Genomic DNA, 14,724 nt, shown 5'->3' on the forward strand with positions numbered 1-14,724 from the left:
TTCCTATTTTGTTTGGAGAAGATGTAATCTAGTGGAGGTACAGGTTTCTTAAAATGGAGAGCTATAAAATAAGGTCCCATAATTGATGACTTTTTCAGGCAGCAGTTTGATAGTGTCAGGCAAATCTATATGTGTTATGCATGTAAAAGAAAATTTGCACTTGATGCTTATGATAAACTATGTTTATTGAATATAAAATTACATGGTGCTTAACTGACCACAAAATATTGTTGTAGTGTGAGCAGCCTGACACGTGAGATCAACACAACTGCAATTTGTTACTGTCAGAGAGCAAACCAGAACAATAGCGTGGAGACCATACTTGCTTTTTCCACTGACACAAACTTTCCTCTGTCAGCATTCCCTAAGATTATTGAAGAATAAAGTATGTAGTTGTCCACTACCACCCCTTACATATTATTTGGAAAGCAGGCTGTTAAATTACTTTTTTTTCATTGCTTAAGAGTGAATGCCAGTGGCAACAATCTACCAAATCTCCAGTGCCTTTTCTACTTTGTACGTTCTTGCGTTGTGCTGTGAGAAAAAGGCTTTTTAGACTAAGCATTTTTATTTGTACACATCAGTACAAATGTTTTTAGTGGTACTTAGAGGCACTATTTTTTTAGTACTTTTTCCATCCTTCGCAACAGAAGCAATTGCAAGTGTGTCACAAATAATTATTAGGGGCTAAAGTTAACCCTTTTGTTGAGCAAATGGTACTAGACAAATTGTCCAAAACCATTTTATTTCCCAAAAGTTGCATTTTGTTTTTTCTTGTCTTTCAAAGCTAGAAACTATGGTGTGCCATGCAACAAACAACAAGTGTTTTCTTTCTCTCTTCTTTCTCAAGAGATTTCCTGACAGCTGAAGATAAGGAGAACATTTTTAATGCCGACCATTTTCCACTCTGGTACAGAAGAGCTGCTGAGCAAATACCTGGGAGCTTTGTTTATTCCATCCCCTTTAGTACAGGTCTGTAATTTTGTCATTCTCTAAATGCTGAGCCATATCTAATGCTGAAAGGATTCCAAGTGTGTCAGTATCCAGTGGGCTCTGTAGCTAATCTCAAATGTTAATCTAAAATATGCATTGAAATTTGCAGCTAATTTACTGGTCCTTTGACCAGGTGCATCTTTTACAGGGCTCCAAGTGAAACCCCAAGATGTGGTGTAACAGTTTTCATTTAATATTTGCACAGGTCGAATTTACAGCCTAATATTTTAAGCAAGACAAATCCAACAGAGCAAATGTCCACATTAATGAGAAGCCCTACCAGTTGTCACCTTTGTTGCCACTTTCAGCAGAGATGGCAAAAATTGATTACTCATTTCAGTGGTTTAAGCTGCTTGTTGGGATGCTGGGGAATTTTGAAATGACAGTTCCTGTATATTCTGTGCATACATAGAACATGATGTTGGCTGTCTTTATTTTCTGAGCACTAAATCCACATGGACTGTTATTTCAAACCAGGGGAAAAAAGCTCAGTTTCCTCATTCTACCGTATATTATTTCAATTTGATTTTTTTTTCTTAATACACCCTGCAGAAACTGCAAACAAAAGCAATGTAGTGACAGCCAGTACTGCTATTCAACTTTTGGATGACAGAAAATCTCCAGTTGTTGCAGGTAAAATTGTAGTTTATTTGTTATGTTCATTTTTTTAAAAGCAGTTTATGAGTTCCTCGCTTTCTCCTTTGGGTTAGCAGGAATTTAGTGTCAGAATATCATATTTTAAGAAGAGAGGAGGAGGGAAAGATGCGGTTGCACCTCTAAGATATAATTGAATGACTTAGTGTAGAGAACACTTAGTGCTTCCTCTCCCTAAGAACTTGGTCCTTTATTAATTGACTATCCAAGCTCCTTACGAGCTATGGAGTTTGACTTAATGGGAATAACCATTATCAGTGAAGCATCTTTAGTAGATACAATTCTATATCATCATAAATCAGAATATATTACGTTAAGGAAAAGGAAATATAAGAAAGGACTATCTGATGTGTAAAGGTTCCACCCAGTCTTCAGGTTTGAAAATCCTGTCCTGTAACAAATGATACAAAGTGGTCGTTTTGTCTAGATTATCAGAGATGTGATTTGATCTGAGCATGTAAATTGAATAACAAAGCTCTAGAGTCTATCAGCCAAGAGTATAACAGTACCCGAAGACAAAAGGTGAAGTTTTAACAACTACAGATTAGAGAGCAAACATACAGATTTAAAAATGAGAGTAATTAATTTTTAAATTGTTGGACATTCGTCATTCAAGTTCAGATGCTTTTCTGAACAGTTTTTTCTAGTTCCCAATGGTTACTGACTTTGCAGAAAGAATTAATTTAGAGAAGTCTTATGGGTTTTTTTATGCCAGAAACCAAGCTCTCTTATCTCAGGGAAAATTAGGTACCTACCACACAAAGCAAGAACCATCTTATTTTTCTCATGTTTAAAATATGATTTAAAATGCAGTCAGATAGAATCCTAAAATCGTTTAGGTTGGAAGAGACCTTTAAGATCAAGTCCAGCCATTAACCCAGCACTGCCAAGTGCCCACCACTAAACCATGTCCCTAAGCACCACATCTCCCCGGCTTTTAAATACCTCCAGGGATGGGGACTCAACCACTTCTCTGGGCAGCCTGTGCTTGACAAGCCAATGCTTGACAACCCTTTCTGTGAAGAAATTTTTCCTAATATCCAATCTAAACCTCCCCTGGTGCAACTTGAGGCCATTTCCTCTTGTCCTATCAGTGAATACAATCCCGAAAGAGCAAGGGTGTGCCAGATAATTGGCAATCTCTAATCTGTTTCCTCAAACACAGAATATCTCTATTGATAATAATAGATTTTATAAGGTCAATAGGAAAGCACACTTCTGACTCCAGTTTGTGTGAATACGTTCTTCACAACTTATTGAACTCTTCCATAATATAACAGGAAATCCTGATTATGACTTCATACTCCTGTTAAAGCATAAAACAGCATTTTAAACTAATGTCAATGTAGATACCTGCAAATTGCTCAGGATGTAATTAAGAGTTTTCACGGTACAATGAGGAAGGTTGACATGTTATTTCTAGAATGCTCCGTCATTTGGAGTTAACCAAAGGCTCATCGTGCAGTTTACCGACATCTGTAAAATGTGTACAGTTAATAGGCATCCTAAAATTTATTCTTTCCTCACTAGTATTTAGTGTTGACTTCAAGGAAGTATCGCACATAACCAATTCTAATACTGTGTCAACAAGCTTTGTCTTCTTTTTTCTAGTAATAGTAAAAGAGAGAGGCAGATTTTGCTTCCATTTTCCCAGTAATTATGTTTAATACTGAGCATTCAAAATTACTTGGGTCCCATACTTTATATCTACAATAGAGACAGGGTCTTCAAAGCTTTTTAATACCAAAGCATATAAAATGTTCCCATGATATCTGTAAATGCATAATGCCTTGAAAAATATGAGCAATGTATTTACATTCTGAAGCACATCAATGTTTTTTTATTTTTATACTTTGTAAACTTTAGGAACTGTGCGCTAGATTTTTTTTTTGCTTCGAATAATTTTTCCCTTCCCTCTTGTATGGTTGCATGCTTTCAGTTGGGTTTTTTTGGGTTTTTTTTTTGGTGGGGAGACCTCTTTGGATCTGTACAAACCATTTTCCATGAAAGTATCGCTCAGCCGGCTACAGCCATTCAGAGACAAATATACGTTATTCTTATATAATATCTCTCTCTCTCATACCTCTTATATCTCCTCTTATATATCTCTTATATCTGCTCTTCAAGTTGGAGATCATAAATGCAACTTGTCAGTCCTACTTTCTCCATCAGAAAACTTTCAACAAAGTACCCAGCATCTAGTTCAATTTTTAGTTTTTTTATAAGGTTGACAATATTCTGTTTTAAGCAAAGTGGATTTGGAGGCAGATACTGGAGCAGTGGTAAATGGGAGAAGTTTGAAGTTTTTATTAGCCGTACTTGGGAGACTAAAGTAAGATTACGGGTAACATTTTCAAATACCTACATCAAAGTTCAAAATTGGCCAAAACATCTCATTTTAATTTGTGTGAAGTAAGTATTCGTCATCCCCATTTGGTCTGAGTGGATTACAGAAAGCAGCAGGATGGGATACACATTTCATGTAAAAGCACTCTGTTCCCTAGAGGGATTTGACTGAAAATAAAGCTGTGCCAGAATGTTGTTTATTACAGATCACTACAAGAGTTTAAAACTGCCAGGGAGAAACTAGAACGTTATTGTAAAATGGAATCCTGAGTTAGACCTGCCCACAAGGGGAAAAAAGGAACAAAACCAACTCTTACTACAAAATCTGCGGTCTCTTCTATTTTCTTTGTAAAATTTTTTTTATTCTGTTTTTGTAGAAAAACATGAGTTACAACAGACTTCATATGCAAATCTAGACTAAGGCTTATTGCAAGTAGGGAAGACTAAACTCTTTAATGTAGGCAGAAAATCCTAAAATCAATGAGTCTCCAGACTGTTACTACAGAGAATTTGAGTGTTGCTGCTGCTGCTTCACCATCTGTACCTACTAGTACCAGTTCACTGCCAGAATGTGTGTGCTTATTGGCAAAAAAACCCATGTAATTTATTTTTAAAATGACTCCTGCCTCTTTCAATTGAGATTGTAATTTTTTTACTTAAGTGAATGCTCTATAGAGTGTGGAAGAAGGAGGTAAGTCTTTAATACATAAGTGTAGTAGCATCATATTTATTATTGTTTATACAGAGTTCAATTTATTTGCAGGAGGGAAAAGGACAATAGAACTGAATGCAGGAAATTTTTAGATTTAAACACATTTATGCTCAAAATTACTTTGTCTTAGTATTCTCTATGACCATGTCTCTTATATCAAGTTTACATTGAAATGTTAAGTTTCTTCAAACTGTCCATATTACAACGTGAAGGAGAATGAAAGATGGTGGAATTTTATTTTTTTATTCTTCTCAATGTGGTCTAAAAATTGTAGAATCACCCTAGTCTTGAAATTCCATGAGATTCATGTAAGATTGGTATTCCTTTCGGTGACAAAGATGAAGCCAGTCAATATAGGATATCTGAATTTAGGTGGTAATCCAGCTATTAAAAATGAGGCAAATCAAGACTGAATTATCTCCTCTGATGCTCATGTGAAAGGCAGTACATTTCACGCTAACTGTTGATAGAATTCAGCATTACAGTCTTGTATTCTTTGATATTGCATGATGTGTGAACTCATTTCAGGTCCTTTATTTGCATCTCTACTTGCAAGTAGTGAATATATGGGCAACTGGATAAGTGCAGCATAGGATTTGTATGTGTTATGTACATGTTTCTTTTTATTTCCAGTTTTTTTGGGAAAGGTGATGGTTTCATCATTATGTTTTTGTTTAAAATAAATTTTTAAAGATACTGCTCACCTAGACAGTTCTGGGCAAGAGATGGGGACAGAATCAAGCAAATGAAAGTCATCATGGGCTAAAGTAGGCTCTGAAAAGTGAAAAGCATTTCTCTCTTGAGATTTTGAGAGAGTCGACAGAGTACATGAATCTTCATGTATATACTTCCCTATAGATGCATTTTAGTTCAAAAGCTACAGTACAATATAGGACCTTAAAAGCCCTTCATGTTGAAAGAGGCCATTACTGTTCACAGGAAACATGAAAATTAGCCCCTTGGGATGTTCAATTAAAGACAACAGAACTGACATAATCTTCTTAGGGCAAAAGCTTATTAAAGAACACTGAAGAAAATGTCTGATGAAAATTGTCAAGGCCTCTCAACTTTTCTTCATAGAACGAGCAGAACCTGGAATTTCAAGCCTTGTTGAAAAAGTCCATAGCAGTGCTTGGTAAAAAGCTCTGGACACCTAGTCAGAAGAATGAAGGATTAAATCATACACAGTCTCATAGTCATTTGAAATTTAGAGTATGAAGGAGATGAAGAGAAGTAGTCCAAAAATTCTGAAATTAAGTACAAATTTTCCTTAATTCTTTTGTGCCTGTTTTTGTGCAGACTAGTTATATATATGAATGGTTGAGGTTGGAATTGACCTCTTGAGATCATCTAGTCCAATCCCAGTGGACTAGATCTTGAGCAGAATCTTGAGCTAGAGCAGGTTCCAGTCAGGTCTGGAATGTCTCCACAGATGGAGAGGTCGCACCCTCTCTGTGAAACCTCTTCCAGTGTTTGACCACCCTCACAGTGAAAAAAGAAAAGTGTTTTCTCTTTCTTCTGAAACCAGGTCCATGTTGCAAAGAGGTATGCAAATTTGTCACAGAAAGACTGTGAAACGTGCCTGCATTTCTGGTATTGCAGGACACGGAACAGCAGTGTGGTACCATGTGAACATGAGTCATCTTAAGGATTAATATGATTACTGCATGTCTGTATGTCACAGTGTGCTGGTTTTGGCTGGGGTAGAGTTAATTTTCTTCGTAGTAGCTAGTATGGGGCTGTGTTTTGGATTTGTGCTGGGAACAGCGTTGATAACGCAGGGATGTTTCAGTTATTGCTGAGCAGCGCTTGCACAGAGCCAAGGCCTTTTCTGCCTCCCCCCCACCCCAGCAGCGAGCAGGCTGGGGGCACAGGGAGCTGGGAGGGGACACGGCCGGGACAGCTGCCCCCAGGGATATTATATCCCACACCACAGGGCGTCATGCGCAGCATATAAAGCTGGGGGAAGGAGGAGGAAGGGGGGACATTTGCAGGGATGGCGTTTGTCTTCCCAAGTAACCATTACACATGATGGAGCCCTGCTTTCCCGGAGATGGCTGAACACCTGCCTGCCCATGGGAAATAGCAAACGAATTCCTTGTTTTGCTTTGCTTGTGCACGGCATTTGCTTTACTTATTAAACCGTCTTTATCTCAACCCATGAGTTTTCTCACTTTTCCTCTTCTGATTCTCTCCCCCAGCCCGCTGTGGGGGAGTGAGTGAGCGGCCGGCTGGGGCTCAGTTGCCGGCTGGGGCTCTAGTTGCCGGCTGAGGTTAAACCACGACACACCATCTTTTCATTTTAAGAAATGGCTACGCTGTCAGTTGCAAAGGACCTAAGTATATAGATTTGAAAAATAAGCATGTAAGATGATAGTACTACTCTGAAATCTAGTTTGAATGTCAATGGCATGTTCTTTCCATCATGGAAAGGTTGCAGTAGAAAATGGTTTAAAATGATTAGATACAACTAGATATAGTAACTAGATAGGAAAAACAGGGATTTTTTATTACTACTGCCACCTATCGATAAAAGTGTAGAATTGCAAACAAGTTTTGGTTTTGTGGTACCAAAGTAGGAGGAAGGAATATCTAAAGCAGTTTTATATTTATTTTCTGCCAAACTATTTTCTATATGATCAGTTTTGTATTGGGCTTCCTATTTATCAAAGCTGACATTAGGACATAGAAAACACTAAATGAGTCCTCCCTGCACACGTGCTTTTCTGTGGTCTCTCAATCAAAATCAAGTAACATTTTGTTTGTTTTAAAAACATAAAAAGCTTTTACCAATACAGTCAGACCTGTAGTTTCTGAAAAGAAGCGAGCCCTCATTGCTCCATGTCAGCTTAACTGGAATAGTAGATTAACAGCAGCTCAGTGTAGCTAAATTAGAGAGAAATGAAAGTACTCCAGCAAGCTGAAGATTTTTCTTATTCAGCGTAATTCTGGAAAGAAATGGAATCCATGTTGTTCTTACGTACAGGCATCTTTACAGTCATTTTCTATCAAAGAAGAGTGATTGCCTGGGATGTGCATTCAAGCGTTGCCATAGCTCTGTGAATCTACCCTGACTCATTCTTTTCTGCTGAAGCTACATAAAAAGAACGATTGCAGTAATTCCTGTTTGGACAGAAGAGAAAAATCAGTGCAGAAGGAACCCTGGTTTTCTTCACAATTGCAAGCTTCCCGATTGATGTTTTTGTTTTTCTTCTGTGTATTAGGCATTCCTCATACAGACGGCCTGAAGATCAGCCACTCTCAGAATCTTCTGTGTGAAGGTTATCAAAAAGTCTATAGAGCTCTTGTGAGAATACTAGACCCATAAGGGTCAGATTCCGCCATTCGTGAACATGTTGAATAATAGTTACACTTTGTATGTAGTCCTTTCAAGGGAATAGATTTACTGTTAATTTCAGAATGATTAAGGATGGCCAAATTTTTCTCACAGCCATTATTTTCTGCTGCCAAGCAGTAAAAGCTGAAACATAAATGGGAGATACTTTCTACCACCCACGATTCATATCTTCAGATAGTGTCTTGTCTTTATAGAGATATGTGACACAGAAGGTTCCGGGAATCTGTCCTTAAATGCCTGGCAGGTGCATTTCATTCCATAGTAGATGGTGCCATACACAAGGCCACGATAAGTGTTAGGTTCCTTCCTGTTCTCTGCCACACAGGAATGCTGTGAGACTAGTAGAAATTATTTATCACATAAGAGATTTCTTGGAACGAAACACGTCCATATGGCTTAGCAGAATAAAAGAAACACCTTTTAAAATAGTACTGTTGATTTCTGCTAAAACTGTAGATTGTGCTTGTGTTATTTTATGTATATATTATTTATATATAAATATACACTAAAATATATATTTAAAAGCTAATAAGCAGGCCTTTGTAGTCAGACGAGGGAAGTGTTACTGAATCTGAAGAAAAGGCAGCCTCACCCTCTTCTGTTCATTGACAGTTGCATTTTAAATGCTTTTACCAAAAATCCTTCTTAGGCAAACAAGGAATATTATGTTTTATACCAGCAAACAAATTGTCCCAAGTAAAGCCAGGATCTTTTCCCTTTCCAGTATTTAACTTTTCAAAGCTGATCCTTTATTTTTATACCCAGCCCATACACAAGTTCAAAGGTTTTTTTCTCCAAACCTTGGTTAGAGATTTTTTTACAAATGTCCTCATCCGTCACCTTCATTGTTCTCCTTTTTGTATCATTTTAAGAACAAACATCAGTGTAACAATACATTCAGTTATTCCATGTTAAATATTCCTAGTCAAGATGCTAAAAGCCCTCAGATACTTTGAATAAAACAATTTGAAGATTTAGGTTCTTCTTTTTGTTTCCCGTCCATGAGCTCAAGAAGATCTGGTAAAGATTTCGTTTCATCACTAATTTGGCAAAAATGGCATGCAATTTTGAATGCCTCTATTCTGGCCAGAGGAAGGTGACCCCGATGATCCTGCTGTTTAAGATATTTCAAACTGTGCCTTGAAAACAGGAAAGATCCAGAATCTCATATTACTTTTAAAATACAAATCTGTCTTATTGAGGCTGGTCACACTTCAGTTTTTTAATCTTCCTCTTTGAATCAGCCTCTACAGAATGGCAATTTGAAAGGAAAATTTGTGAATATACCAGTTTTCCAGTAACAGGCTTCTGGTGATCTAGGCTCTAAGTAAGGAAGATTCTTTTATAATTTCATGGAGGAAAACATGCGTATTAGATCTGAAAAGTAATGTCTTTACAACAGAAAAATTTTGTTCTTCATCCTCTTTTTTCCTTATTTTTTTTCATGTGTTCATAACTGTATGTATACAACCTCAACACTCCATTCAGGCATTTTTTGAGTGAATTCATATGGAGTTCGCATGCACTTCTCTCTTTGAACAGGATCCCAGAACATGCTTTGAAAAATTGACTCCCAATAATTTAATCAAAAGTAGTTTGAACTATTGATATTTCTAGGAGTGGCAGATATTGTAAATGTTTCACAAATAGTTAAATCTGCTATTGTTACAGTAGCACATAGAGTAAATACAGCTGCTCTGTGCTGCTTATACTTTTTTTTCCTTTTTTCCTCACATGTCTTGCTTTGGTATTACTATATTATTAAAAACATTCAAGCGAATGTCACTGTCATGCAGAGTCCTTAAAATTTATGATATCATCTATAAAATTGTATTTTAGTATGAAGGCATAAGGGAAAATGAATATGTCATCATAATGACACACCAACCAAATTTTTGAAGCGTTCTAAAATAGATGTTTTCCTTGTCAGGCAAGACAGTGATTTACTGAATCTTTACTCCACATTATAAGCCACAGAAGATTATATTCAGCAGTAGCGTTTAGTAAATCCCTCAGAATGCTTTTCATGCTTTGGTGGAAAACCACTAGTTTATGTTTTTCCAGAGTTTCTTGTTCATTTTGAATATTGTTTTTGTATTCATAAATCTAATATTAGTATATAGACTAATGTTTTCAGTTTCAGGAAAATTGAAATGTGTATTTGTACAGTCTAACATTAAACAACTCACAGACTTGGGTTAGGAGCCATGACTTAGGAAACATGGTTTGTAGGTAATGCGTGGAGAGAGGTAAGCTCCTCCACAGAGTGCTTCAGAGCATGTGGTAGAATCCTGCCTCTCTCCATTAACTGGGGAATCTGAAGTTGGGTGGCGTGGTCACAACCATTCACACATTTGTATGCATTTGTATTTATTCTCAATTCATTTTGCCATACAGAATTAGTGTGTGGAATAATTGAATAGCAGGCCTTTTTAAGATAGTTCTCTGCTAGTGTTGGCTTGAGAATTTAACCCCTATTTATCTAATTCTTGGGCTTTCCTCACCACTTGTTCTCAGAGAATCTGGGGCTCTGACGGATGAATTAGAGCAGTATCCCAACATGTATAGTATTAATGTATCCAGTAAATTGCAGAGAGCATTCTGCTCTCTGCTTCTGCACTTCTGCTTTGCTGTTGGGATTTTTTGTTTGGTTGGTTGGATTTTAGTACTATGTAATTTGGGTAGGAGGAAGATCCTTGTGATCTAATAGCAATCATATTCTAGGGGCATTTTGCTAAATAATTCTGCTGCTAGCAGAATAAATCCCTGATTGCAGAACAAGGCAGCAGATAGGCTGTCAGGTCCTTTTGAAAGCCAAATAATGTGGTGCAAGTATGAAGGTGCAAGTACGTAGTATATGAATACATTAATACCAGTTTAAGTATTGTGGATTAACTAATTTGTTTTCCCCCCACTAGACTATATTTCCAGATATTAACAGTGTTTTCTCATGTGTTTGTTATGTCTTGAAATGAGGATGGCAGCCTTATGCAAAAAGTTCAACATATAGCATACATAGCCCTAAAACACTGGGGGATCCCTCTCTAATCAGTGAGAGTGAGCAACCGCAGATTTCATTGGAGATAGTTACGAAGTATGTAGTCGTTGGTTTGTTTATTATGGGTTTCTAATCCCTACTCCTTCTCCCCTGTTGTGGCTTACTGCCACATCCAGATGACTGATGTTGCTGCCCGTCTCATCTGGGGAGTATACAGTCACATTTCAGGTACTATAAACCCATGAAGTACCAAGACTCTCTTCTGATTATTATTACCATGCCACTGCCAGCCAAGTTCCAAGATCAAAGTTGTAAAAGTAGGCATAGTTTCTGGGTGCTTAACTAAAGCCTGTCTGTCTTTGTCTTCTGGCCAGCAAAGAGAGGTGGTTATTAGTAGGCAACAGTTGGCATTTTTAAAATCTTGTTAACGATAGATAAGCTATGTATTATGTCACTAAATGTTCTGCTTCGATATTCAAGAAGAGGGATCCTGATTTTGTTTGGACATTGTATTACTAGGGAATAATGAAGCTGAATTTTGATTGACTTTGTGCAAGCTCCGGATGGAAAGACACGTGGGAAGCAGTTTCAGTTTCAGCAGCAAAGTTTCAGTTTGAGCTTTGTTTCTTTCAATATAGATAGGAGACATTTTCTGTAAAGAACATTGGCGTAGTGTAGTTTTTAATCTCTGTTCTAAATTGAAATTTTAGAAAGCTGCTTTTTCTGAAAGCAAAGTAATGTGGTGAGCCTCTATAGGAAAGACAGGAATACAACAATATGTGTACTTCCTCTGTCTTTGCAAATACCTTGCAGAGTAGTGTGTCCTGATATTTTTGTTGACTTTGGGGGAAGAGTGTTTTTCACAGAGATTGGGAAAAAATACTGTGCTCACTGTAATACCTCTCATGAGATTGCTGGAAAAACCACAAAGCTTTCTCAGGAACCTTTATCTGAAAAATAAATCTGTGCAGACAACTTATTTCAGCGGCAGATGTCCATTGCTAAGCTTTACAAATTAAGGGCAGTTCTGTGGGGAATCCCTAGATCCAGTCTTCCGCTTGTTGTAGTCAATAATTGTTATGGACAATAAAATCTGCCTTTCATCTGTATTGTTCAGTAGTCAAACGTTCTCTTTCCTCTACTGAGAAATAAAAAATTTTGTATTTGTTAATTTAAGCAATTGACTCAATATTTTCTCTGTTGAATGTCTGCTATTAGCTTATCATCATAAATAACTGGAATTCGTGAATTGCAAACACATTTGTAAATATTATATGTAGTCTTATAAACCTTAAATGAAAAATTTCCTTGGCATTTTTTGTTGGGATTTTTGTTGTGTTTGGTTTTTTTTTTCTTCTTTCTTTAGCAAACAGCAAGTTAGAAAGTATAAATCAGATTTTGCATGGATTGGCTTGCTCTACTCCCATAGCAGAGTGAACTAATGGAAATATGAAATACTTTGCTTTCTGGCAGAGCTGCATATCAATTTACAGCCTTAGGTGTGCATGAAAATCCCCAAAGCATCTTAAATGTGACTTGGAAGGAGTTTCTTTAAATGTCGTTGTGCCCTTCATTGCCTCTTCCTCACTTTTTTCCTATTTTTTTTTTTTTTGTACCCATCCTACAGTAAGGAAAGCCTGAAAGGTTTTTGTTGATAGGACTGCTTTTTAAGGACTAGGAAGATGTTCTCGTTATTCCTGACTAGGAAATATCAAGTCGGTTCTTGTTTTTCCTTTGCTTGAAGATACTGGAAGTGTGCACTTACTTGTGATGGAAACTGCATCACTGTATCAGCCTATTAGAAACGCTGTGGGTGAAACCTCTCCGGATGTCAGAGGTTTATTAGCTTTCATCTTAGGATCTGCAGCTTGAGTACAAGTGTGCTTATTTTAGGTTGGCACCACAGAAAAGCACTGATTTGGCATGGCTCTGAACTAATATTTGGCCTATGGGCAATAAGATCCTATCCTGTACTACTTCAGTCTTCTCTATCTGAAAAACTTTATGTTTTGCTTTGTAAAATGTTATTGCAATAAATGGATAAAAGAGGAGAAAATGTAGCTCTACACACTAAAATGACTTAGCTCTGAAAATACATTATTCATTAAGTTTTACCGAATATTTAAAAGGAAAAACAGCAAACTTGCTTCTAAGATACATCACCAAGAGATCAGAATTAAAAAGCCCGAATATAAATATTCTAAAAATTCTGTGCTGATGATGTCTCAGCTGAAGTAATGTGCCCAGTCTAGGGTACCGTATTTTAAACAAAATGTAGAAGAACTGAAAAGGTTCCAGGGAATGCAGGGGGGGGGGGGGGGAAAGCTTGGAGAATGTGGCCTTACAGGAAAATTTGAAACAGCTTGGTTTATTTAGTTCAGGACAGAGAAGAATGAAGAGAGCCTAATAATGATATGAAGTACTTAGCAGTTTAGAAAAAAAAAAAAAAAAAAAAGAACAGACAGTAATTGATTGTTTTCAGTGTCTGCTAGATTTAGATTAAGATGGAGATGCTTGATTTTCTCTGGGCATGAAAGTAACTGCAGATGCAGGAATGAGCTTTAATATTTAGGTTGCGATTGTTACTAAGTAGATAAGAGCAAGGGTTGCATGACTCCTGCCCTATGGCCCATTACCCAGTTGAGGCTGTTATTAGAGTAGCTGTAGAACTTGATCTTGGAATCCATCTGTTGGAGGGAGAGTGGGGGTCTCTGAATGCTACGACACAGCTTCCTTTTGCCCTTACTTCAGACTGTTACCCAGCCGTTGTCCTCAAGTCTTCTGCCCAATGGAATAAACTGGCAAGGTTTTCACCAAAAGTTTAGGATAGATGCTAAGAAAAGCTCTTAGACTCTATGCACAGTTGATTCCTGCATTAGCTACCTAGACAGGTCTTTAACCCTGTCACTGGAGAGATTTAGCAAACACATTAGACATCTGTCACAAATAGCCTAGATGTATTTTATCTAGTCTTGGAAAAGGTAGATGGAGTCGCTGATCTCTGTTAGTTGCCTTGAAATAATTTCTAAGAATTATTTAAAAAATACTTCTGCGCATTAAAAATATTCTTTCTGTTCTAAACTTATATGACTCAAATGGTTTTGGCTCTGTTTTCCTCTGATGGCAAAACTGTGCTGCAGAAAGTTAGGGTGGACCCTTGAATGAATTCAGCTGAACGTTCTCTCTGTGAGAGAGAACGTGTAAACACGCAGCTACATTATCCTCCGTGCTGAAGGGCAGCACTGTGATGGGAGCTGCATCTGCAATCAGGGTATTTGCAAAATGGAACACTTGCGTGTGGATTTGGGAATAAGAAGCTTCAGAAATGTCTGTGGCAAGCACGTATGCCAGCGGGAGAACGGGTAGTGTCTCTTCATATATGCTATATGTATATGTGTGCTCATTTCAGTGGTTGTATGTGAAACAGTGCGGCATTTCTGCTTTCTGCAGCATTTGCTCTCTTCTTTCTTCCTCAGTAATTTAAGAATGATAGGTGATAGCTAACAAGGTGCTTCTGTTTTCTAAGTTAGATAACGGATGTAATGTTTAATTGTTGTCTTCTTGGGCAGATGGGAAGGTGGAAAAAATGTATTTGGAAATTTTTTAACATGGGTTTAAATTATTAGCGGCAGTGTATAGACTGGCCGGTTCTAAAACTGATTG

The 14,724-nt window shown here is 37.3% G+C and overlaps 1 protein-coding gene across 7 annotated transcripts in view; it reads left to right on the forward strand.

The window, feature by feature from the left end:
• Positions 1-14,724, forward strand: part of CACNA2D3 (calcium voltage-gated channel auxiliary subunit alpha2delta 3) — a 458,323-nt gene that overhangs the window by 366,458 nt on the left and 77,141 nt on the right. For all 7 annotated transcript variants that reach the window (XR_015701497.1, XR_015701498.1, XM_087744701.1 and 4 more), the window contains 2 exons: positions 851-972; positions 1,546-1,626. Coding sequence is in view for 5 of the 7 variants with exons in the window: in XM_087744701.1 (XP_087600827.1) it covers positions 851-972; positions 1,546-1,626 (203 nt within the window). In the remaining 2 variants the exon portion in view is untranslated. The remainder of the gene's footprint in view (positions 1-850; positions 973-1,545; positions 1,627-14,724) is intronic.

This window comes from Nipponia nippon, unplaced genomic scaffold, assembly GCF_047370975.1.
Source record: "Nipponia nippon isolate SJK-2023a ecotype South Korea unplaced genomic scaffold, ASM4737097v1 scaffold_9, whole genome shotgun sequence".
In the NCBI taxonomy this organism is placed as follows: domain Eukaryota; kingdom Metazoa; phylum Chordata; class Aves; order Pelecaniformes; family Threskiornithidae; genus Nipponia; species Nipponia nippon.